The sequence below is a fragment of the Molossus molossus genome, unplaced genomic scaffold, assembly GCF_014108415.1.
Source record: "Molossus molossus isolate mMolMol1 unplaced genomic scaffold, mMolMol1.p scaffold_m16_p_11, whole genome shotgun sequence".
NCBI lineage: Eukaryota > Metazoa > Chordata > Mammalia > Chiroptera > Molossidae > Molossus > Molossus molossus.
In genome coordinates, this window is record NW_023425346.1 from 19,109,024 (window position 1) to 19,135,929 (window position 26,906).

Below are 26,906 nucleotides of genomic sequence, written 5' to 3' on the forward strand. Positions count from 1 at the left end.
ACTGAGAATATCTTTTCAAATGCACTCTGTGTATAACGCCGTGATTAAGGTGTAGTAGGGGTGAAGCGAAAGCTAACCCAAACCTTACGAAGCATAACTGGGTGTCTGCCTGAAACCAAGACCACAGAAACAGTACTGTACTCAGGATTTCTGTTAAGTACTTTTCAAAGGTATTGAGCACTAAAAGCATTTAATATGAAAACGGAAGTTGAATTCTCGATTTGATGAAAAATTTCACTCTTAAAATACTAAACGTGAAAAAAAAATTGAGTTAAACTCCTCCACATGTAAGCCATCTGTTATCCAGTCACAGTTTTTTATACTTCATTTCTTCACCAAAAATCGTGTGATGTCGGCTCCATGCTTCGACGCCAGGGATTGTCTTCTCGCCTGGCTTCTTTCCTTGGCTTGGCGGGCAGTTCTCTAAAAGTTAAGAAACAAGAATTCTTCACATGTTGGGAAAAAAGCACCGGCCACAGAAAGTCAAAAACTCTTTGGATTCTGTTAGTCTGGGAAAATCTACATGACACCACACCCACTTCCCAGAGCTCTGCCATGAGGGGGGTTACCAACCCTCAAGCAGCAGACCCAAGGAGCTCTGCTAAGTGCCCTGTGGTCCTAGGTTCACTTAGGACCAGACGCTGAGAGAAAATACATTTTTGGGGGATGCTAACCAATGAGATCCGTGCATCCCTCATTTGGGGCCCCAGGAATTGGCCATGATTCTCCTCTTCCAAGAGGGAGTTTGTAAGCCATCTTAGGATCTCCCAGAGAGCAGTGCGCACAAGACCCATCCTCTCGTCTGGAATTCCCAAACCAGTGTAGAAAAACAGAATGAGATAGACAAGAACTGGATTCTTCTGTCTTTCACACAAATAAAATTTTTCATGAGATCCGAAAAAGTGATTACAAGAAGGGCCAGCATTTTATTTTGCTATATCTTAATTCTCTTATTTAAATGTGCTAATAATCTGACAGCTGAGAAATCGGATGACTTCTCCCCCAAATGGAGCTCATGCCCCCTTGAAGCGATCCAGGTGGAGGGTGAGGAAAGCAAAGAGGGTGCCAACTAAACAAACAAACAAAAACCCTGCCAGTGTGATGTAATCCTGTTTGTGAAGAGAGGAATCTAAAATATTAAAAGAAAGCTATGAAAATGCTCATACACTGTGAACACTGGTAAAGAGTCAGAAGAGATCTCAAAACTGTAAATACAATTGATTAGCATTTTAAAAAACATCCGTGTCTCTAGTGAACAAATGTGGGCAGACCATTCTTCTCCCCTCCTCAGCACTAGTTAATGCAGTCAAATGGGCACTCGGCTCAGTGACAGCTGGGAGGAGCCTAACACTGTAATCTTTTGGAAAACAGCTTGTAGAGAAAAAAATCAGCGTCAAAAATATCCAAACACTTGGCTCAGTGATATTTTAGATCTAAAAATCTATCTTAAGGAATGACCTCAAAACATAAAAAAACCCCACAGTTTGTATATAAAAAAAAAAGTGCTTGGCAACATTATGTATAAGAACCAAAAAGAAAGTAAGTTCCATGCTCATCAGTTGGGAACGACTAAATGAGCTGCGGTAGGGATCCACCAGCAGGGCACGGTGCAGCCACCCCAGACAATGAACCCTGTGAATGCTCAGCACGGGAATGTGGGAAATGCTTACATCTGCCGTAAGTGAAAAAGAAGCTGGATACAAACGTTCGTATTGGATACATGCTTCTTTCTAAGATTATCCCAACAGGAAGTTCCTGCTTCCTTTTGCTGCACTGCCTGTTAAAAATTCAGCCTAGTTGATAAACAATACTGTCATTTTCCTCCCTCTCGTTTTAAGCAACAGGTAATTAACTGCTCAAAGATGTGCCAAGGTTAATAGGTTTCATACTTTGGCCAAGAGTGCGATGTCTGCATGTTGAACTGAGTTGGTCCTAGAGATGATTTGCTAATGGTCTTAGACATTTCAGGACGTCCTCAGCTGCAGATGTGAGCACATGTCGCTGCCCCAGTTCACCAACCTTCTGGTTGGAAGGTCTGGGTCTCTTCTAGACTATGCAAATTGTACACCGCATTCATTTTCTTCCAGGTCAGCGGTTCTCAACCTGTGGGTCGCGACCCCTTTGACCCCTAAGACTGTCGAAAAACACATATTTCCGATGGTCTTAGGAACCGAGACACCGCTCCTCTGTCGTCTCCAGGCGGGTCCGCCCACATGCAGATACGCCCACGTACAACATGAGGAATGTATTAAAGGGTCGAGCATTAGGAAAGTTGAGAACCACTGTTTTGGTGGTGGTGAAATTCCCTGGTCTAGGATGAGTTAGAAGGCAAGTAGCGTCTCTTCCATCTGTGACTGAGAACTAGGCCTTGAGAGGAAACAAATGTGTTAGGTGATGAAAGAACTAAAACGCGTCTTGGATCCCAGCCCAGGGATATAGCTTCACCCACACGCTCTTCCACAGCTGGATGCATGGTGTGCACCTGGGTGTCCCGGGGGGTCGAGCGTGTGAGCGTCACTGACCTCTCTGTGGCACACCGTGCAGAGCGTCTGCAGGTTGTCCAGGCTGCACTGTCCTCCTCCACCGAACACGGGCTTGATGTGGTCCACCTGCCAGAAATGCCCTTCCCCTGGGGTTCTTATCATTTCGTTAAGCTGCAACAAGAACACAAGGTCAGCACTTTTTTACATATGCTGTGGGAACTGTTGGTTTTTCATTGTGCAATCGTGTTTATACAGCAAAACCACAGGGAAAAATATATTAGGATGGATTTTTATAGCCTTTTTGTGTGTGTGAATAGGATAAAGCCTCTAGGTTAGCAATTTGAAAGCAATAAAATGTGTTTCTGAAAAAAGTTATTTTTCCTTTACCTACATAACCATTTTGAAAAAATTACAAGCAAGTATAAAATACCAGGACTCCTGGCAGATTGGGAAAAACCAGTTGCTTCTGCACTTTTGAGCTAGTTCATTTAGTCACTAAAACAAAACTGAGAAAAGGATCAGAACAGATTAGAACTTAAAACTTCAGCATATTACTGACTCGAACAATCTTTAATTGTTGACCTGAATGCATTCACTGTGAGGCCGATGCCAGTTTAATATTAATAGCTATCACCTGGAACTTTACGCTATTAAAGTGTAAACTTGGGACTCTCCAAGTTGCAAGGACTCATAACATTTCTGGAACAAACCCCTATAAGTTGCATGTTTTGAATAAACAAAGATGTCCATTTAAAGCAGGCATGATGTAGCCAGTGCACATACACACACTTTATATTTAACCAATGATGACCTGCGTTCAAATGGGCTGCATTTTAACCTGAGGTAGTGGAAGCAGCTCACAGCAGAGCCCTGCAGTTGTTTAAACATCACAAAGATGAGTGTGAAGGATGTTTTTATTTTCTTGGTCTTGAACTAGGAAGAAATCAGAAGCGACTTTAAGGCTGCCAGCACGGAGAGCTACGCTGTAGTGCTAAAGCACTTTTAAGGAAGCAGCAGTGCCCCGCCAGGCAGGAGCCCCGAGTGGCAGCAGGCTGCAGCAGCGCCCTTCGTCCAGCTGTGGTTGGCACTGCTGGGAGCAACTATAAATGGAAGTCTTACGCTCCGAGCAAATGGAACATTCTTAGGGGAAACTTTGGTTCTGCCTTTCGTAACCAATTCTTTTGCTCTGAACATTCTCTAGTGTAACAGACTCTATGATCCGGAGGGTGTTTCTTTAGTCTTCCTAGTGACTGGCAGACCACTTGGGGCCAGTCTTCGACACCCTGAGAAAGTCGCTCTCTCCCTGACGGGTCCTCCCCACCGGAGCCCCATGTGCTCCTAATCCTGTGAGCACTTCTGTTTTAGGTGGAGACAACGTTCCTTCTGGACAGGCTGCTTTCAAGATGTCCTTGAGTCCTTTCATTGCACGGCACCTAGAAGCCTCCACACTGAGGCAGGAGACAATAACTGGAGTCTGGATGACACCCCTGGGATGGGTGACATTTCAGGAACTCTGGATACCATTTAAAAATGGTGCATCCACCCAGTTCTCAACGTTGTGCAAATTCATCTTTGCAGAAATGCTTATTAATTCATTCTGTCATAATTCAGCAATACCAGGTAAATAAAAATATATGGTTTGACTAACTGGCAGGAATTTATTGAGTATTTTAGTGGGCAGAGAGTGTCTCAGGAGTGATGTTTTAAACATTAAGCTCACTGCTCTGGCCAGTGAGGCTCGGCTGGGCGTCCCCCCACCCCCCCCACCCCGCACGCCGAAAGGTTGCGGGTTCGGTTTCTGGTCAGGGCACTTGCTGGGGTTTCAGGCTTGATCCCTGGTAGGGAGCATGCAGGAGGTACCCAATCAGTTTTTCCTCTCTCTTCCTCCCCTTCCTTTTCCTCTACAAATCAATAAAAATGTTTTTTAAAAGCCCTGGCTGGTTTGGCTCAACAGTCAGAGCATCGGCCTATGGGCCAAAGGGTCTTGGGTTTGATTCCTGTCAGGGGCACGCACCTGGGTTGCAGGTTTGATCCCTGGCTCCAGTCGGATGTGTGTGAGGCAACCAATGGATTTGTCTCTCTCACATCGATGTTTCTCTCTCCCTCTCTCTCCTCTTCCCTTCTACTCTCTAAAAAAATATTCTCAGATGAGAAGTAACAGAAATATATATGCAGAATTACACATTTTGCTTTAGTTTAAAGTTTAGAACTGATTAGGTCACAACATTGGAAATCTAGTTGGGTTGGGAATCAAAGTGAATATTGATGAGAGTAAGAATAATATTTTGTCATAAATTGCTCTGCTAAAATTATATTTTACAACAGATGAACATATATGTTTCCTTCTCATTGCAGTGAACTACATTTTTAGGGTTATCTGTTTGTCCCTTGTCATTCGATACTAACATCATGAAAAGTGGAGCAACTGGAACATAGGTTTTATTTTTTTAAATTAAATTTATTGGGGAGGTGGAGAAAAAGGACCCCTTGTACACTGCTGGTGGGAATGTAAACTGGTACAGCGACTATGGAAAACACTATGGAGTTTCCTCATAGGTGCTTCTTCTTTTTTTTAATCCTCAGCCGAGGACATTTTTTCATTTTTTGTTCAGATAGAGTGGGAGGGGGAGAGAGGAAGAGAGAGAGAGAGAAACATCGACGTGAAAGGGACACCACTGGCCCCAAGTGATCTGCCAGGGCCGGGGACAAACTGCAGCCGAGGTACACGCCCTCAGCGGGAACCAAACCCGGGTCTCTCTGGACCACAGGCCGACACTCTAACCACTGAGCCAAACTGGCCGGGGCCACAGGTGCTTCTTGATGCAATGGATCATCTGTTAATATTTCTACCCCAAATAATTTAATCAGAATCTAATTAAGCCTCTATATCTTACAACCATTATTCTGGAAATCAGGGGGATAGAGAAACGTGTCCGATAATGCCATGAGAATCCAGGGAGAGACGAATTCAGAATATGGGAAATCCTACACGCACATTATCCAGTTTCTCCAACAACCAATGGTGTAAAACGGAATGGGGGAATATAGATCAAAGAGACCATAAGAGACATGATGACTAAATGCAATGTGTAGGTCACATTTTGATCCTAATTTGAACAAAGCAACTGCAAAAAGATATTTTTGAGACAATATGGTAAACCAAACATGGACTTATTATAAGCAAGAAATTATATTTCAAAGACAGAAAGAAAGAGGGAGGAAGGGAAAGAGGAAGGAAGTCTTAATCTGTGAGAGATACATAACAAAATGAGGAAATAAAATGTCTGGAATTTTCTTTAAAATAATTCCAAGAGAAAATAAGAATTGAGGTAAGGGACAGATGAAAATGGAAGCAAAATGTCGATAACCGTCAAGGTTGGGAGATGGGTATTCATTATTCTCTCTACTTCTGCATATATCTTAGAAAATTCCCATGTTAAAAAGTTAAAAGGAAAGCAAGTCACTATCCGTCACTCGGCACAATGCTGCCTTCTGTCTGTCACATAACTGTAACTTACCTGTTCTAAAGGGAGCTTTGAGGCCCAGGTAATATCCAGAAGACTCTTCCGCTGACTTTTAGGAGCATCTCTCAGACGTAAAAAGAGTTCTTGTGCGTTCAGATTACACAGCTGACACACACCATGTTCAATTTCAAATACTTTGGCTCGCAGGTAACTGTTATTAGAACGAATCCAAAACTCCTCCTGACATTTCAGAGAGCAAAAGCGTGAATCCCAAGAGTTTGCCTTGTATTCCTGCTCAGTTTGGCCGGTGGGCTGCTGACAGCGGAGGCAGAGCGGATTGCCTTCAGTATCCACAGCCTGCAAGTAGCCTTTGGACGCAGAAGGCTTCACAGTGAGATCAGCCTGGGCTAGGCAGGGATTCAGGAATGGCACAGACGCTCCTTCTTCAAGAAACTTTCTAGAACTGAACAAAACATAGCTAATAAATACTTACACTAGTCTAACTACACATACCTTCGTATAAAGGTCTTCAAGATGTCTATGCTCATAAACAGAAAACGCAGGACCCCAGGCTCTAAGATTCAGCGTGGAAATGAAACAGCTACGGTTGGCACTCTGCTCCATGCCAAATAAAGGAAAGAATGGTGTGTTTAAAAAAGTTCATTTGAATCCAAATATGCTGCCTCTCTTGGGAATTTAGACATGGTCAAGTTAAATAATCAGACTTTAAAACATCTGGAGAAGTTAGAAAATGCTTCTTCAGGTTGGGAAAGGACAGGCCAATATGAAATCCCAACTAAAGCTAGTGGCCACCATCCCCCCAAATGTGACACACCTCACCAGGACAGAGGCCAATCCTAAGGCTTTCACAAACCTGTCCTCCAGGCGCTGCTGGCCTGCAGGGAACAGAGTCACCTCCATAAAGTGACCGAGCCAAATAGCTAACAGCATTGACAGGGATAAGAACTGAAGACTTGCTAAACATGTGCATCCTACAGGAAAACTCAGAGTCTGACTTAATTAAAACTAGACATGAACCAGGATAGGACGTGGGCTCAATTTGCTAGGATAAAAGGAAAAGGTATATTACTCAATTATGTTGACAAGCGCTACATTGGAATTACAACAACTGCTTTCCATTTTCTATGGCTGCTTATTTAGAACTTATGAAAGAAAGAGCTCAGGATTAGGGGTGTAGAGCTCATATTTGACCTCAGGTCTCCTAGCATCTTAGTGGCCTGGGGCAGGTCACTTGGTCCACCTAGTTTCAGGGCCCTCAAAATAACCGTCCCATCTCTAATTTCTCAGGCAAAGACATTCTGTGCCTCACGGGGCTGCTAGGAGGACTGAAGAGCCACTACATTGTGCAAATGCTTTACAACCTGGGAAGTGGCCACACACAGGTAAAGTACTGTTGCAAAACTGAACACAAAAATTGAAAGGAGTAGTCTCAGTTCTCCTATGCCCGACTGGTAGACAAACCGTACTTTGTAGAGGTGTCCTGTGGCCTGGCCTCCTTTGTGATCAGACGGACATGGCCCCCATCATTCTTCACCTTGTCCAGCGAGGCCACAGCAACATCTTCTTTGGTTATGTATCTAGAACAATGACAAGTCAAGTGGATTTCCTCCCTCCTGTAAGACTTTCTCCCTTTCATGTTCATACTGCTCCTTGCAAAAGCAACAGGAGAAAAAGCAAGACATAAATCTATTCGTTGTGCTAATGCTACAGTTCGGGAATGGAATTTTCTTCCTTTATACTGGTCTCCACGTGTGGGAAACACAACTCTTTCTTCCACATTAGTTTCATCAAGATTTATTTTTCTTAGAAATTCAAGAGTCATTCAATATTCTATGGACCAATTTTCACTTAGAGGAAAAACAGGAGTAGGTGTAGGAATAAGAAATAATCAACTGCAGAAAACCTCTAACTGCATTTTTTCCTTCCTCTTGGCCTTCTCTTCAAGGTTCCTCAAGTCATCTCGATCAGTTATAATAGGGTATTCAGCATTTCAGGTAAAGTGATTCTCTTGTTAAACAGGTTCAATCACATCTTCTATACTCTCAAGGTTGTTTCCATTATTATCAGCCCATATGGGGTTTACGGAATCTTCCACCGCAGCGAAGCCACTCTTGATGCGGGGCTGAAAACCTCGTCACACAACACTATCAATACCGCACAATGGTTTAGGGATGGGAGTGAAGAGGAAAGTTATTCCAGTTAAAGGTGACGGGGGAATTTAAGTAGGTGAAATGCAATTATCCAATTAAATCCTTCTAATTAGCATGGCCCAGTTTTTCTGGTAGTTAACACCTATTGTAGTTTTTTTTTAATCAGTTTAAACAAATGTCTTCATATTTTTGAGTACTTCATTTGGGAACTTGACAAAATCAAAGCTAAATCACAATGGAATTTTTCTACAATTGTAGGTAAAATTTTAGAAATCCGCTTTTATGTTGTTAAAGTAGATAGAATAATCTACTTTAAACAGGTTTCCTCCTTATAAACTATTAATTTTTCAGTTCAGTGATACAAACTGCGCGTTTCAGATTCAAAGGCACGCAACAGTGTGTGTGGGAAGAAGTCTCCCTCGCACTCCGATCCTTCTTCTCACTTCCCCCGAAGCTACCTCTGCTGCTAGTTTTTATATATTCTCTTAGAAATAGTTTTTTTCTGCATATAGGTTATACATTTTATTTATCTCTGTATTTTCATTGATGCATAACTCATACCACTGAATTTCACATTTTAAATTCTGCGCATTTTAGTATATTCACAGGGTTGTACAACCATCACCACTACCTAATTCCGGAACATTTTTATCACCTCAAAAGGAAACCCAAACTCATTAGCAGACACTCCCCATTATACTCTTTGCCTTTAAAAACAAATGACAGCATCATTTACACACTCATCTTTGCCTCGCTCTTTTTACCTAAACACATTGCAGAGACCTCTCCGTAGCAGTACACACAGAGTTGCCCTATTTTTTAGATGGTTGCAATATTCCATTATTTGGATAAAACATGTATCTAACCAGCCTCTGATTAATAGGCATTTTGGTTGTTCCAGTCTCTGCTATCACAAACAATTCTGTCATAGATACTCCTATACATGGTATTTTCAACACATAAATATATGTAAAATAAATTCCCAGAAGTAGAACTGCTGGTCAAAGTCTTGGGTGCTTTGAATTTGGACAGTTTTTGACACAGTGCTCTCATGTGGGTCTGTACCAGCATCCAGATCCACCAGCAATGAATGAGAGCCCTGTTTCCTCACGCTCTCACTAGCACAAGGCAAGTCGGCTGGGAACTTCTTGCCCTGGCCTGTGCAGCTCAGTTGGTTGGGTGTCATCCTATGTACCAAAAGGTTGCTGGTTTGATTCCCGGTCAAGGCACATGCCTGGGTTTCAGCCTTGATCTCCTACTGGGGGAGTGCAGGAGGCAGCCAATTGATGTTTTGCTCTCACATTGATGTTTCTCTCCCTCTCCCTTCCCCTCTCTTTCAAAAAATCAATAAAAATCTTTTTAAAAGAATAAAAAATTAAACTTCTCTTTTAATGGTGATAGGTATCTCATTATAGCTTTAAATTTGCATTTTTCCTGTTAAGAGTAAGGGTGATTATCTTTTCGTACATTTGCATCTCTACTGCGTGTCTTTCATAAAGCAATAAAGAATCATAGTGAATTTTTAAAAATTCTCTAATTTTAGTTCTTAAACTCCCCTTACCCCCCATTTCTTCAACTATTTTATTCCCTCGACAAAAACATTTCACTAAAGTATTTCTGTGGATTCTAAATGAACTCAAAAGGTTCCTAGTTTGAGGGGCAAGGGGATATTAAGCCTTGCCATAGGTATTATTCAATGTCTAAAGGCTTTGAAACCTAATTCAATAACTTTAAAAGATGCAGAGAAATCTATTCAGAGAGTTAAGAACTAAAAATAACCTTTCCTACAAGAGTTTTCAGCAGAGATTTGGGGAAACCATAAGGAACAGATCAATCAACTCCAAGTCGGGGGGTGTAGGGTATGTGTCAACTTTTCAAACATAGCTGTGAGTTAGCGATATTTAATTTTCCACTGAGGTTTGCTAGGAAGTTCATGCAAGTACATCAACTCTCAAAAAGATTATGGCAAATCCCAATTTTGACTACGTACTTTCGGCATGGGGCTGCGCGGAGAAGATGGCAAGTGTCGTGAGGGGAGGAGTGAATGTTGGAAAGTGGTTCACACCAATGAAAACACTGTTGCTCTAGGTCGTTGACCTGCTCTGGAGATCAGCTGTGGCTAGAGGATAACTAGTTGGCATCCTAAACCCAACAGAGCTCCAACTAAATCAGGCCTGCCTCTGATAACAGGAACTCACTTAAGAAACAGAACAATGGCTGGTGATCCTTGCTTCTATTCACATTTAAGAGTGAGCTACTGTCCTGGCCGGTTTGGCTCAGCAGTTAGAGCGTCAGCCTGCGGTCCACAGAGACCCGGGTTCGGTTCCCGCTAAGGGCATGTACCTTGGCTGCAGTTTGTCCCCGGCCCTGGTTGGGTCGTGTGGGTGGCGGCCACTTGATGTGTCCCTTTCACATCGATGTTTCTCTCTCTTCCTCTCTCTCCTTCCCGCTCTGAGTAGAAAATGGAAAAGTGTCCTCGGATGAGGATAAAAAAAAAAAAAAAAAAAAAAAGAGTGAGCTACTCACCCTGGCCAGTTTGGCTCAGTGGTTAGAGCGTTGGCCTGCAGACCAGAGTCCCGGGTTCAGTTCTGCTAAGGGCATGTACCTCGTTTGCAGTTTGTCCCTGGCCCCTTTGTCCCTGGTCCTGGTTGGGGTCGTGTGGGTGGCAACCAGTCAATGTTCCTCTCTCACACTGACGTTTCTCTCTCTCTCTTCCCCTTCCTCCTTCTCCCCCTCCCATTCTATCTGAAGATAAATGCAAAAAAAAAAAAAAAAAAAAGAGAGTGAACTACTCAAAAACTGACTACAAGCCCTGAGTTTGGATGGGCCTGAAAACTGGTGGACATCACTGGAGGATAATCTGGCTGGAGATTTAAACATTGGTTTGAGGGGAATTCCTAAAACCAGTATCCACTTGTCTTTATTCTGAGGCCATTCCATTGGTTCAGAGATGAATCGTCTGCTCTTCTGCCTAGAAAATAAAATGTGGCCGCTGCTGTTCTGCAGTAGAGTGAAGAATATGGAAACACACTGGCCCTGGTGTTTCCAAGCCTGGTGCTCCTTTGGTTCAGTTTCTCTAGAAAGCAAACTGGTAGGACAGGAGGGGAAAGGCAGCCCTGATAACCCTCCTCACACAGACTTCCGGTCTGTGCTGTTGTACAGCCCTGTCCTTTACTCCTGCCATCAGAGACACAGTCACTGCGATTTACTGAGACTGAGGGGCTTCCGTGGCGAGAATCGGCATGCTTCCTCAAAGGATCGCCCTCTACAGGGACACGGGTGCCATTGCCATGGCTCTGCTGAGTCAGTTTCCCTGGAGCTCTCCCTCTTCTGATCAAGGGCCAGAGTCTCTAGACCCACCACCTTAACACTGCTCTTCATTTTCTTTTCTCCGTTCCCATTGCTAATATGCCTCAATATAAGTCCTCATCTGTTGTTTTTTCCAAGTCTACTACAGTAGTCTTTTAACTTGTGTGGTAGGCAGAATTTTAAAGATATCTCCCTAGGATCCTGTCCCCATATCCAATCAATCACTCATTTAGGTAATACTATAAAGAGACTTTGCAGATTTAATTAAGTTTACCAATCAACTGACCTTAAGATAGGGAACAATTCCAAGCACAAGTCCATACAACTCAGCTGGCTCCTTGTGCTAGAACTAGGAAGAAGCTAAGAGTAACCCCCCGCTGAGAGCCAGCAAGGAAACTTAAGTCCTACAGCCACAAGGAACTGAAATCTGTCAATAACCTGAATGGATCCTTCCCAGACTATCGTGAGAGCCCAGCTGGCCAAGATCTTGATATCAGCCTTATATAATCCAGAAGAGAAACCAGTAGAGCCAACTCAGACTTCTGACTTACAAAACTGTGAGATGACAAACTGCTGTTGTTTTAAGCCGCTATATTTTGATGATTTGTTATGGTAGCAACAGAGAACTAACTCAGCTTGTCTCCCCAGTTTTTTTTTGGTTTTTGTTTTTTTGCTTTTATCTTCAGATAGAATGGGAGGGAGAGAGAGAGAGAAACATCAATGTGAGAGAGACACATCGAGTGGCTGCCACTCACACGACTCCAACCAGGGCCGGGGACAAACTGCATCCAAGGTACGTGCCCTTAGCGGGAACCGAACCCGGGCCTCTCTGGTCCACAGGCTGATGCTCTAACCGCTGAGTCAAACTGGCCAGGGCATGTCTCACCCTTTTAATCTAACCTTCCAACTACTGCCAGCGAGCTCTTAAAAATATAAGCCCCATTATCTACTCTGCTGCTTCTTAACACAAGTGTTATCTGTAAGATATTATCTGCATATAATTTTATAAGTAACTTTACTTTTATCAATTTTATGACTTGCTTTTACCCAGATCAGCCAGCTTTCTCAGGAGGTTCTTTAAGTGGTCATCCATGTCTGATGGAGAAGCAACTAGACATGACTGGAGTGGGCAACAGATTCTGTTAAGAAGGGAATTGTACAAAGAGAAGACCAGTACTTCAACTAAGACTGTGCTATAAAAATGAGAAAATGGAGAGGACTGGAAGAAGTATTGAGAAAAATTAAATAAGCTCATGCTTCTTGTTATATGTGTGTGCATACGTGTGTGTGTGTAGGTGTTTGTATTTATAAATACACATATTTTATTCTATTTATTTTTTTACACAATATATTTTAAATGTATTTTTTATATAAAGTAATATATGCTCCTGAGAAAAATTCAATCAGTACCAGAGAGGTTACACAAGAGTCCAAAACTGGCAGCTCATAAATAAATCCAGCTCGTCAAAGGGATTTATTTGACTCATGCAGTATTTTATTTTTAAATTTGAATAGAATGATGTTAGATGGGTTAGGCACTTTCCAAGTTGCCACAGTTCCACCTCCTACCCCATCTTTTTCTAGTTTTACAGCAGACCTCATCCATCCACTTACGGTTCCTGCTTTGTTTCCTTCCTTAGGTTGGGATCCGGGCATAAACGATCTCCACAAACGCCCTAACCCAGGGTCCGGAGTGAGATTCCTCCATAGTGGCAGTACCAACACCGTGAAACAAGAACTCTTTGCTGGGGGTGCAGTCCTATTCACTGTGGGATTTTTAGCAAGATGTTCCCCTGTTGTATCCCCTAATTTTGACAAACTAAAATGTCTCCTAACATTGTCACACTGGGGGTAAAACTGCTCTTAGTTGTGAACCCCTGTCCTAGAGAAACCTCTGGTAAGATGTTCTAAAGTATCCTTCCAGACACTTTCTATGTCAATAATAGCAATTACATATACTTGTGTCTCCATCTTTTTTAATACTTATGTTTACCCTTACGACTTATCACAGTAGCATTCCCTGTTCTCCCATATGGATACATCACATGCCGTATTTTGAAACAGCTGAAGAGATTCTTCACCACGTGGGGACATAATTTATGTAAACACACCCCCTCGTACCCACTGATAAATTTTTCCACCTGTGTGCATGGACAAGGTTAGAGATCACAGAACGACGGATGTGGGTAAAGACAGCACAGCCGTGTGGACACAGCAGGGGCCACAGGGTGTTCCTGCCACGTGCTGCTGGTGCTCTGTGATCTCGTCCAAAGCGAGAGTGGGCAGCACACAGCTGCCTGCCCTTCCTGGGCATCGGCTCCGTGCTGAGGGAAGAATCGGCAGAGTGGGCATCACGCCAGGGCATACGATACCTAAGTGAGGCAAAGATGATGATGCCAAGAGAGGAAAGTACGTGTACAGAGATTAGAAAGTGACCTGTGATGATAAAGGCCAACAGCTACAAACACCAAGCCTTAACCTTCCCTTCCCTTTAGTTTCCAACCACAGGCATAGGTTACTTCCCACCACTTGAGTGGTGGTGCGTCCAAAGAGAACCAGCTGCCCTGCTGCACCCAAGATCCATGCCCAGGAGGGCAGGGCGGTCAGGGCCCAGAGGTCTGTGCTGTTGTTACTAAGTGTCCTGGGTGTGGCGGGTCCCAGGCCGCACCAACCTGCAACTCTGGCCTTCTGATGAGTGAGACTCATGATGAGCAAGATCCGGACAACCTAACCTTTTCCAGCAGATTTGATCACATTCACAAAGTATCTAATTATGTTGCTATAAAACAAGCTGTCATGTATATTTTCTCTTTGCTCATCAGGATTTCGTTCGTGGTTACATAAATGCCTCAGATCCCCCTAAGAAATAACCATGAGAAGTAATAAAATACAAAATAAAGAGAGAAAGACGACCCATACCTTTTTGTGCTATTTTGTTTGGTTTGTTGCTTTGTGATCTCTTCAAAAGCCAGAACTGGACTGCAGAACAGCTGCCCACTTTTCCTGATGATCCTTTGCTTCATGGCAGTTAGACTGCTCCACTCGCGCACAAACCTCGAAATCTGGCGGGAGATGAGGCGATGAAAGAGTGTCCACAGCTCACCAGTCATCTTCCTTTCAAATGAGGCTACTTATAACACCGCACACTGAAGTTTTATTATATCCCTCAAAGTCACAACTTAAGGCTCCCTTCAGTTTGATGCAGCTCTCACGTCTTTCTCGTGAACCATCTCAGCCAGTTCTGCAGGTGTCTCCTTCAATGCAGAGTCTGTGCTGGCACGTTCCGGGGCACCCAGCACCTGTCCCTAACACACACAGGACCAACTGCTGTCCTGTGCTCAGTGAGGCCCAAAGACGGCTGGCTGGCGGAAGCAGTGGCCGAGGCAAAGCTGATCTTGGGGACAACAGGTGTGGCAGTCATGACTGACTGACACACACCACAACTTCTGAGAATTGCTTTGTACCCCACATCTTAAGTTATCCCAGGAAGACAGCCATCAATAATCCTGGAACACTTTTATGAGAGTACTATTAATCTTACTTATTAGTCAAGTATACATAACTGGCTATTTTCCAGGAATCTGGGAGTCGGGATTAGAGGACACTAAAGAAAATAACTCACTGTTGCCTTTTCCTTTAAGACAGGTGCAGCCAACCCATGGGCAATGTTTGATTTCCACTCAAAGGGCAAAACATAATCGCTGTTTTCTTGTAGAAAGCGGTACACTGCATGCTGGGTCAGCCCTGCACATGCTGACCCCTCTTAGCAGTGAAGGTGAATCGGGCACAGATGAGCACTGAGGCCTCCCTGGCAAGTACTTGGCCTGCAGCCCTGCTGGTGCTGCTGACCGAGTTGAGAGCCGCCCAGCACGGCCTTAGGTCTGCTCTCAGAACCTGTCATTGTCAGAGCCTAACCTTCAAAGACACAGTGCGATTCTATGGGTACAGCTATCGCAGTTGCTACTCCTGTGAATGAGAATTTAAATGATGTGAGGGTGATTCAATCCACAGAAACAGCAACCCTAGGTGTGATCACTCACCAAGGAAACGGATTTCACAGATATTCTTAGCACGGGGTAATCTTAGGCACTGCCTGGGCTGATTAACATGCAACTAGTGGTGTGATTCTGAAACAGGCCACAGAGTGCTCTGCTTTTATTAGACTCAAATGGTCATTAAAATTACTCCAATTTCAATTTAAAACAAATTCACAGAACTATTCTTACCAGGGAGCGATTTTGTTTCAGCTCAAAGCTTGCTGGTAAATCTTCCCAAAGGTCTAATTTTATATCCAAAGGAATGAAATTACAGTTCATCTGGTTTCCATCCTGATTATAGATTAAGAAGGCATTATTAATCCATTTTGTCTGTGGACACTAGTAATTATTTTAAAAGTAAAGAATTATATTATGACATCATAGCCCAGTCCCCTCAAAGATAAACTGAGGGTGGCACATTCTAGACAAGATTCTACCTACACAGCTCCCCGGAAAGGGTGAAAATACCATGGGGGTGGGGGGGTGGGGGGGGCAGACAGTCATTTAAACAAAAGGTTGAAACAGGAAGTATTTCTTTTTTAAAGGGGAAGAAGAATCTCTGTACATGAAAACATATTATAGCAACAAGAGTTGAATCATAGTCTAACTTTCTCTGCTAAAGAGAAACACTCCAGCTCCAGTCACTTTGGAAAAAACACACAAAAAGGAATTACATGTAGATTATAAGTTTAGATACATAATTGTTGTTCTAAACCCAATCAGACTTGGAATTCTGCCTGAAATGAACAGTTCTTAGCGTTATACTGTTAATATAACATAAAATGCTAAATATCTGTTACTGCTGCTCTTCATTTTAAGGGATGTTCTTTTAGGCAGTGAACTGGGGTTTTATGCAAATTTCTACTTCAGCTCTTCTAAGGTAAAAAGGAAAGATTTCATTTAAACTCTATTGTAGCTGTGCAGACCCATTAACATTTCATCTGCTTTGCGCCTCGTGTTTAGGAAATTAACTGAATAATGTTTTATGGTAAGGGACATTAAGTATTTAGAATAGTCATACAAATGCACTTGAAACTAATAAGACAGATGTCAACAGAGGTGGCCCGTGCTACTCAGGCTGGTGGCAGAGCCGGAAGGTGGGTCATCGAGGCGGACACTGCATTTGGCCGGGCAGCAGGCACACTGTACCCTCTACCAGGAGGTTGCAGTTTCTCTCCCGTCTCCACTCAAACAGGGAGAAACACTAATCAGATCATTTAGGACGCAGAACTTGCACTGTACAGAGTAGAAGAGTTTAAGGGCTCCTGAATTCCTGTGATGTGCTCTTCCTGGCATCTGACTTCCGGCTTCTTGACCTTCAAACCCAGCTGGGTCTGAGTTCCCTGTTACTCTCGGGCAATGGTCTGGGGAGCGTGGCCTGGAGCTCCCTCCCCCAGGGGACAAGGGTGGCTCAGGTGCTTAGATCTGCCTCTAGGTGAGCAGAGGAGTCCGGGAGCTCTTCCCAAGTCTAGGTGGCTCCACACATGGCGGCCTGGGGTCCAGGTCTGTAAGAGGGGTGCTGTTAAGTGCCTCTGTTCATTCTGTGTCCCTCTCCCGGCTGTGGCCCCCTGACAGGCTGTGGGATTTCGTATTCACGATCCTCGCCACCTCCTGATCTTCTATCCATCTCTTCTGATCTCCAGTTAGAACTGAAAATGGTTACATGGTACACCATCTATCTCTATCTATATTTGGTGTAGTAGGAACATGTAACTGAGTTTGGGCAGCTCCAACATAAATTATCTTTAAAAAGCCATTCTTACAGAAAAAATGGCCCACGAGTTTAAAAGTTACAAATATCATTTTCCTATACTTATAAAGATTAGAAGTTTGAAAATACAGTCCAAACAAAAGTATGCATAATCTCAGCAATTTTTCCTCAAATAGTCATACCAGTTAACCTAGGCCAAAGATTCTCACATGGCCCCCGAGATGCCTGCAGGGGTCTCTAAGTCAAAGCATTTCTGTAATAATAGTAAAACATTATTTCCTTTTTTCATTCTCATTCTGTCACGACTATCCAGTGAAGTTCCCTATACACAGGCAGATCTGAGAATCCCACTCTCTTCTATTGAGACTTTAGAGAAAATGGATGTTCATGGAAAGTGATTTTTGTTTTGGAAAACAATTGATTGTCATGAAAATATGCTATTGATATAAATATGCATATTTATATTATGGCTACTCTTAAAATAATAAATGAGTATTTCTAAGCGTTTCCATTTTCACTTTAGATATAATAAAAATATCAGTAGATATGACGCACGTAAACAAAAACTTGGGGTCCGCACCAGACTTTGAGTGCGAGTTCCGGAGACTGGGACGCTGGAGCACCGCTTGCCTAGGCTCTGGCAGCAATCGGAGCAGTCTCATCATTAGTCCTCATGGAGCTTAGTGAGCGTGATGGGCAGGTGGAGGCTTCTGTAAAGAGCTACTGTTGCCGCTGCTACAGATGGTCAGGCAGGAGCCAGCATTCAGTGAGTTCACTGTGGCTAGGCACTGTGTGAGTGCTTCCAGGAACTGGCTCATTCCACCCTTGCTTCTGCTCTTCCCCGCAATTTTCAGTCGAGGAAGCTGAGGCGCAGAGCAGAGCAGTGAGGCGTCTAAGACTCCACAGCTAGTAACAGGTCCGAGCCGAGGCTCTGGCGCTGAAGTCCCTGCTCTCCACTGCTATGCTCTTTGCCTCTATCTGACTTATCATCGGAATTTGATGATTAGCTTTAAGGAGAAAAGGAACTTGATGCCAATGTCTTTGTTAATAAAAAAAAAGTGTTATTGAAATATGAAAAAAAAGGAAGCCTTTTGTACGAGTCAAGCAACAGAATCTGCGTGACGCTTACCTTGGTGTAGAGGTGAATCCGGTCAGTATGCTTGCTTGCACGAAACATGAGCATATCATACACCGGCAGAGTGTCTGAACGCTGCGACCATTCTAACAAAGAAGGTAAAAGAAAACCTGAAGGCTTATCTACCCTCCAAAATAGCTTATTTCAGTCTTCTACAGGGTAGAATAATGTAATCGTTTTATCAACGATATCAACATCTGTGACAAAGAACATGTGTGTGGGCTTGAAACAGAACTCCGGGGAGGCCGTGGCAGAGCATACTGGCTCACATGGGCACCAGCTGTTACATACTTTTGCTACTGACCCAAAAAGAAAGAAATGGATTTAGAATTAGCTGAAAAGTTACAAGTCAGGTCTAAGGGAGAATTTCTTGCCACCAAGAGTTAAGGAGTCTCGCCTCTAGACTCTCGCTAGAGCCGACCGAAGCGGAGGCCGAAGGAGCACCGTTCGGATGGTCAGCAGCAATACAGCTCGGTGGAGGGTCCCCTATGGGCCTGACGCCCACGGCTCCCTGCCTCCCCTTCACAAGGAAACAAGTGGACAAGCTTCTTCCCTCATTATCTTTTTATTTATTCCTTTCTCAGTTCCACTGACCAATATATTCTGAAGGAAAGATAGGGCTATCAACACTGACCTAAATAATAATTATAGTCAACACTTACTAAGTACTTACTGTGTTCCAGGCACTGGTCTAAGCACATATATTAACATGCCCCAGAAGGAAGTGGTGCGTTACACAGAGGAGGAAACTGAGGCGCATTCACTTGCCCAAGGCCCTACCACGAGTCAGAGGGCTGAAGCCCAGTAATCTGGCTCTAGGCCTGTGCCCTTCACCTTTGCCACAGTTCCACAGTGACCTTTGAAAGGATTTCTGCAATCTAGAACTGTATGATTTGTTCACCACACTACTTGGCAATATTGTTATTATTATTTTTTTATCCTCACCCAAGGACATATTTGCATTTATCTTCAGGTAGAGTGGGAGGGAGAGAAGGAGGAAGAGAGAGAGAGAAACATTGACGTGAGAGAGACACTTTGGTTGCCACCCGCACAACCCCAACCGGGGCCAGGGATGAATTCAACTGAGGTATGTGCCCTTAGCAGGAATCAAACCTGGGACTCCCCGGACTGCGCACCAATGCACTAACTGCTGAGCCAAACTGGCCAGGGCAATATTATCATTTTTTAAAAAATATATTTTTATTGATTTTTTAGAGAGAGAGAGAGAGATAGAAACATCAGTGCGAGAGAGAAACATTAATCGATTGCCTCCTGCACGCCCCTACTGTGGATTGAGCCCGAAACTCAGGCATGTACCCTGACGGGGAATAAAACTGGGACCTGTCAGTCCATGGGATGATGCTCAATCCACTGAGCCACACCAGCTGGGCAATATTATTATATTTTTATTTTTCTAATGAAGGGACTGGTCACTTGAAAAACTTGGTTTGTGGATTATTCCTATATTTCACAAATTTTAAAATGTACATTTTCCCAACACTTTAACATCTCTGAAACTGGCATGTCTTACAGTCAACGACTGTGGCATTTTAGAATCATTGTTGGCCAGGGAGCAGTTGTGAAGTAGCTGGCATTGCCTGACCATGCATAAGCTTAGTCAGACGAGAATACTCCTGTTACTTCAAAACTACACTTGAGGTACATGCATTGTTGTTACTACATGTGTTGAGTTTAATTACTCTTAAAATGTTTCTCTATTATTTGGTATTAAAATAAAAAGTAATCATGTATACAAAAAAATCTTAAATACAGAGAAAAATAGCATACATTTGATATTAAAGAAGCAAATATGTATCATGGGAGGAATAGCCAATTCTTTTTATATTCTTGCAAATGAATAACCACGTGCCTCATGGGACCTAAGAGAAGGACATCCCTGCAGACAGAGGAAGCTGTCCTACAGTTGGATACTGAGATGTGCAAAAGGGTTGCCTATTACATGCCAAACAAAGCCACTGAAGACAGGAGAAACTGCTAAATCCCTCAGAACCAATGAAGGGAATGTCAAAGCAACGGGGTGATATGACCTGGCCCAGGCTATCGTTAAGATATGGTGTTATATTTTAATTGGCAGAGTTTATTTTCTTTCTTAATGTACATAAAATAAGTGCTTCTCATAATCACCATGTCCTTAGATATAAAGAACCATGGTTGAAGCAGTAATGTGCAAAGATCAGATGTTATTCTTTGATTGAAAAGCACTATCAGAACAATTCCAAATCAGTTGATATTCTTGGTAGCAAACAGTTATACTGGGGAATACATTTCTCTTTTTGTCATTTCCATGAAGTATAACTTAATGGTTTGAGAATACAGATGACGTCTTTTGAAGATTTCACCCTTCCAGAACCTAAGAATTCCCAAACTACAGTTCCAGCGTAGTACATACCACTCGATTTCTACAAGAGCATATGTTGGTAGAAAAACATTTTAACACAGTTTCTTCACTTTGTTTGTTGTTCATGGAAATCCGTGTTGGTGGGGAGATGTGAAGTACATGGCTGTATGGGGTGCAGGGAAATGCGGGTGTTGTCTGGAGTGGATGAGGCCTATGCAAATTTCACCTGCAGAACAGAATTTCTAAAAGTCTAGTGATCTCTGAAAAGTATGTGTAAGTAAAGCTAATATATAAAAGGTGGACCACCCTGAGTCTAAAATGTCTACATAGAGGCTGTCAAAATGAACAAACCTAAATAGGACCCATTCCAAGATATTCTTGGGGAAGACCTGGAGGAATTAGAGGAGAGGACAGCTGAGGGAAGAAGAAAGCAGGGTGCCCTGGGCTAGGAAATTCTTAAATAAACATTTTTATTTTAAAGGCACATATCTGACTCCAAATTCTATCTATGTTTTAAAGTGACTAATTTAGCCCTGGCCAGTTTGGCTCAGCGGTTAGAGCGTCCACCTGCGGTCCAGAGAGGCCCGGGTTCGGTTCCCGCTAAGGGCATGTACCTCGGTTGCAGTTTGTCCCTGGCACTGGTTGGTCGTGCAGCCACTCGATGTGTCCCTTTCGCATCGATGTTTCTCTCTCTCTCTCTTCCTCTCTCTCCCTCCCACTCTATCTGTACAAAAAAGTGGAAAAATGTCCTCGGGTGAGGATAAAAAAAATAAAAAAATAAAAAATAAAGTGACAAATTTAGAAAAAAAACTTCAACAGTCCATCCCAACAATTTTTGGTTGTTATAATGAGAACATTAATCAGTGAGTTACTATGGTCACTAACGGAATAACAAAGAAAATAACCCCAAAGTACTCACAATCTCTCGCCAGCTGGCCCATAAAGATAGTGATGTATGACATATAGGCTGGTATTTGCCACCCATCACAGCTATACATAAAAAATGGAATCAACCAAAAAGTAAATGAATCTGAAACACTATATGGTTGGTTCCAAGTACAGTCATGATTCAGACAGTCGTTTTTTAAAAATTAAAATATAGTTAATAGCTAATTATTAACTATTAACTGGCCGGTGTGGGACAGTGGTTGAGCGTTGACCCGTGCACCAAGAAGTCACCAGTTCAATTCCTGGTCAGGGTACATGCCCAGGTTGTGGGCCCAATCCCCAGTGAGGGCATGCAGGAGGCAGTCAGTTGATGTTCTCACTCATCAGTGTTTCTATCTCTCTTCTGCTCCCTTCCTCTCTCTCTAAAAGTCAATAAAAATATCAATAAAAAATAAATATATTATATTAGTCTCAGGTGTACAACATAGTTATTCAACATTTATATACTTAACAAAATGATCACTTGATTCATATACTCTTGAAATTATGTTCCTTAAAAACATTTTCTTAAAAACAAACCCCAACTCTAAATTTAAAATGTCACTTAGTTGTAGACATTTAAAAGAAATACATGTGTAAAGAATTAATCATCTGCTAAGTGGCTGTTAATAATCTGCCAACCTTACTGTCTGGCCCATAAGAACCTCGCAAATGTCAGAAGCACCCCTCACTGGGTGAAGTGTGAACAGGCCGGCACAGCTGAGGCTGGTGGCAGGCCTGGGGCAGCACATCAGCCAGGTGCTGGTTCTGCTCTGTGTGATATCAGAAGGCCAACAGCTCCGCTCTTCCAGCCACGTGGTGTTTAAGTATGTGGTTTATATATATAAATATTTTAAACTTATCCTTACTGTTGAATGTATTCAGAAGTTCCTCCTTTTCCTCCCATTGACCCCCTCCTCCCCTCTCCCGCCCCCCTCCTGCCTTTCCCCACACTGTTGTCTGTGTCCATTGGTTACACATGTAAGTTCTTTCGTTTATTCCCTCCCCACCCCCCCCCCCCTTCCCTTTGAGGTTTGTCAGTCTAACAACCAATTTGTACTTCTTAATCCCTTCACCTTTTTCATCCATTCCCCCTCCCATCTGGCAACCAACAAAATGTTCTCTGTATCTGTGAAAATGTTTTGTTTTGCTTGTTCATTTTGTTTGTAGATTCAATTGTCGATAGATATGTATTTATTGCCATTTTGTTTGTTTATATTTTTTATCTTCTTTTTCTTCAAGAAGACCCTTCAACATTTCATATAATACTGGTTCAGTGGTGATGAACTCCTTTAGCTTTTTCTTGTCTGGGAAACTCTTTATATGTCCATCGATTCTAAATGATAGCATTGCAGGACAGAATAATCTTGGTTGTAGGTCATTGTTTTTCATCACTGAATATTTCTTGCCACTCCCTTCTGGCTTGAAAAGTTTCTTCTGAGAAATCAGCTGACAGTCTTATGAGAGCTCCCTTGTAGGTAACTAACTGATTTTCCCTCACTGCTTTTAAGTTTCTCTCTTTGTCTTTAGCCTTTTGCATTTTGATGAGGATGTGTCTTGGTGTGGGCCTCTTGGGGTTCATCTCGTTTGGGACTCTCTGTGCTTCCTGGACTTGTATGTCTGTTTCCTTCACCAAGTTAGGGAAGTTTTCTGTCATTATTGTTTCAAATAGGTTTTCAATTTCTTGTTCTCTCTCTTCTCCTTCTGGCACCCCCATGATGCAAATGTTGGTATGCTTGAAGTTGTCCCAGAGGCTCCTTACACTGCCCTCATTTTTTTTGGATTCTTATTTCTTTTTGCTGTTCTGATTGGGTATTTTTTGCTTCCTTATATTCCAAATCGATGGTTTGTTTCTTGGTTTTACCTAGTCTATCATTGAATCTCTGTATATTATTCTTTATTTAACTTAGTGCCTCCTTCATTTCTGACTGGTCCTTTTTATACTCTTGAGGCCCTCACTAAGTTCATTGAGCATCCTTATGAGCAGTGTTTTGAACTCTGCATCTGTTAGATTGCTTATCTCTATTTCTTTTAGTTCTTTTCCTGGAGCTTTGTTGTGTTCTTTAATTTGAGACCTGGCTCTTTGTCTCCTCATTTTTGCTGCCTCCCTGTGTTTGTTTCTATGTATTAGGTAGAGTTGCTATGTCTCCTGGGCTTCCGAGGGTGGCCTATTGTAGTAGGTGTCCTGTGGGGTTCAGTGGCACAGCCTTCCTGGTCTCCCAGCTGGGTTTCGAGGTGCATCCCTTGTGTGGACTTTACACCATTCTGTGTAATTGAGTCTTGATTACTGTTGGCACATCAATGAGAGGGTTTTACTCAGGCTGGTCAGCTGCAAGGACTGGCTGTGCCCACTGACCACTGACCTCTAACTACCGTGGATAATCAGCTGTGCAGGGGCCCACCACACAGAGCAAGACTTACTTCAGCAGGGCTCTGGTACCCACTGAGTCCATTCCTTGAGTGTGTCACTTGTGAAGGTGGTTGGATGATGGTACTTTGACATGGTCTGAAGCTGTCCACTAGGTGTGCTGGCTCTGGGGCAAGGTCAGCCACTGCCTGTGTTCTATCCAAAGCCACCTGGCATAAGCTACAAAGCGATCTTTAGATGGGTACTGGGCCTGGGGCTACTTAACAAGAGGTATGGGGCTCACTGAAACTATATGCTGCTTGTTTGAGAGAATTTCTGAAAATTCTGAAGCAGGAATCTGAATGATGGTTGTTCTGTAGTTTAGTTGTAATTTTGATGTGGTTGTAGTTGTAATTTTGATGTGGTTGTGGAAGGAGGCTATACCGTATTTACCTAAGCCACCTTCTTTTTTTCTTTTCTTTTTTTTTTAATCCTCACCTGAGGACATTTTTCCATATTTTGTTCAGATGGAGTGGGAGGGAGAGAGAGAGAGAAAAACATCAACATGAAAGGGACACATCAAGTGGTTGCCACCCACACGACCCAACCAGGGCCAGGGACAAACTGCAACCGGGGTACATGCCCTTAGCGGGAACCGAACCCGGGTCTCTCTGGACTGCAGGCCGACGCTCTAACCACTGAGCTAAACCGGCCAGGGCTACACCGCCTTCTTAACCAGAAATCTGTGGTTTATATATATATTTTTTGTTTGTTTCTATTTTTAATATAAATGAGACTACAAGGAAGTTGGAATCAGGTAGTAATCACAAATCTACTAACAGTATTATGTGTCGAAGCACATGGTTATTATCTGGACAATGGAAATGGGAGCAAGACTTACCATCACCGGGCTGGGGTGAGAGTCCGTCTTCCCTCTCGATTCCCGGGATTTCCTCCTCGCTCTCAGCCACAGGCTCAGGTTCTGACGGAGGAAGCACTTGTTTTTCACAGCCTGAATTGGTCCAAATGTTTTTAGATGTGTCTTCCTGAGAAGCATCTTTTTCATTTTTGTTTTTATCCTGGGTACAGTTGCGGTGATCTATTTGTAGAATTATAAAAATCAAACAAATAATTTAGACATAAATTTAGTTAAAGTGATTAGTTACCCTAAGCCCAGTTTAAAAAGGAAAGTTAAAAAGAGTCACAGTAGTTCTTATAAAAAGAAACAAAATCAACAATGTTTGCTCATTCTTTGGCTACATTGATTGGAAGTCATTAAATACCAAGTTCTACTCTAGGTGCTAGAGAGGAAGAAAGAACAAGACAGATAAGTCGCTCCTTCCTGAAGATTCCATTCTAAGTGGCAAAGATAGACAATAAACAGGGAAACAAACAAGTAAATAGGGTCTTTTCAAACAACGAGACTAAAACAGGGTTTTGTAAGTAAGGGCCAAAAGTCAGCAGGGACGAGCTCTTGGAAGAGCCCCATTTGTGCTGAGAGCTGTTCATGAATCTAGGTAGCCTGGCCCTGGTCTATATTCTTGGATTAGATTCTAAATGTAGCTAGAAGCCATTAGAGGGTTTTAGGCAAAGGAATACATTGATCTAAGTTTGTTTGTGTGTTTTTCTTATGTTTTTACTGATTTTTTTAGAAGTGTGGGGAGGGAGAGATAGAAACTGCCTCCTGCACACCCTCTGCTGGGGATCGAGCCCACAACCCAGGCTGTGCTGGGAATCGAACTGGCAAACTCTTCAGGCATGGGATGATGCTCAATTTACTGAGCCACAATAGTAAAGAGGTTACGAAGGCCTGGGAGAGAAAAAATGGTGGCTTCCAGCGGGATGGTAGCAATAAAGATAAAGTGGCTAGAACTAAATATATTTTAGAGGTTACACCAGAACCTGGTGTAAGTATGGGAGGAGAGACAGGAATAAAAAATGCTGCCTAGGTTTTCCGCATAATGTAGGGAAGATAGGGGAAGAGAAGATTTGGGTTTTGGTGGTGAATCAATTCCATTTTGGGTATTTTAAGCCAAGGTACCCATTAGACATCTAGGTGGAGATGTTACACAGACTACTGGATAGATCCAGTCTGAATTCAAGCGAGAGATATAAATCTGGGCATATGTATTGTAAGATGTCAAGTAAAAATATAGATTTTAAGAACAAAGTACAAGAGAAGTGTTACATATTGACAAATATTATTGTTCATTAGCGAATTATACCAAATTTTATCTAATGTACTAGAGCCTGCATTAGTGATCTTTATAGAACTGTAATATTCTAATATTGTTCCTTTAAGTTTTTGGATTCCACTGTTTCCTCAACATGTTATATGGCAGGCAACAGCTTAAAATTTTAGATGAATTAAAATTAATTTTGCATTTCAATTATTTTGAAGTATATCCAAATCAAGATTAAAAATCACTATGCCAAATTACAGTAATATTAATCTAATAATTTATACACAGTAATATCACTCTTATTTAGAATATATATTTCTCTTTCATCAGACAATTCTATGTTCACAAAAGGTGTTTTGTTTTTGTTTAGATTGCTTGAGAGTTTGCTTATTATTTCATGGATCTAGAAACTTTCATTGTTGCTCTTGGTATCATCACAGAAAATTCAGAACTATAAAACCCTATTAAACTACAATTTTTGTTGTTAAATCGCTCAACTTACATACTTAATGTGAACTGACATTACTTTGTAGTCACGAGATACTTTATTTTTATTGCCTGTAGCAGTTGGAAATTGAATGAGATAATGCAAATTGTGAGACAGATTATATGGGATAAGCTTGTGGTTCCAATTTAGTGCACAGACAACAGGTGTCCACGTTACAAATATAACCACCCAGATGGCAGCCTTGTCAGTTTTGGTAGGAACACCCAGAATTGAAAGAGGAAAGACTCAGCTACTGATTACATTTTCTTTCAAATCAAAGCTAAGACGGAAGC

General features: G+C 42.5%; 1 protein-coding gene across 4 annotated transcripts in view; it reads right to left on the reverse strand.

Moving 5' to 3' along the window:
• Positions 1-309: 309 nt before the first annotated feature.
• ZRANB3 (zinc finger RANBP2-type containing 3) overlaps positions 310-26,906 on the reverse strand; it is a 272,667-nt gene continuing 246,070 nt past the window's right edge. For all 4 annotated transcript variants that reach the window (XM_036254751.1, XM_036254750.1, XM_036254752.1 and 1 more), the window contains 8 exons: positions 24,845-25,042; positions 18,305-18,396; positions 15,654-15,755; positions 14,347-14,489; positions 7,435-7,545; positions 6,002-6,410; positions 2,523-2,654; positions 310-423 (listed from right to left, as the gene is read on the reverse strand). In XM_036254751.1, the coding sequence (XP_036110644.1) occupies positions 325-423; positions 2,523-2,654; positions 6,002-6,410; positions 7,435-7,545; positions 14,347-14,489; positions 15,654-15,755; positions 18,305-18,396; positions 24,845-25,042 (1,286 nt within the window). In that variant the 3' untranslated portion in view covers positions 310-324. The remainder of the gene's footprint in view (positions 424-2,522; positions 2,655-6,001; positions 6,411-7,434; positions 7,546-14,346; positions 14,490-15,653; positions 15,756-18,304; positions 18,397-24,844; positions 25,043-26,906) is intronic.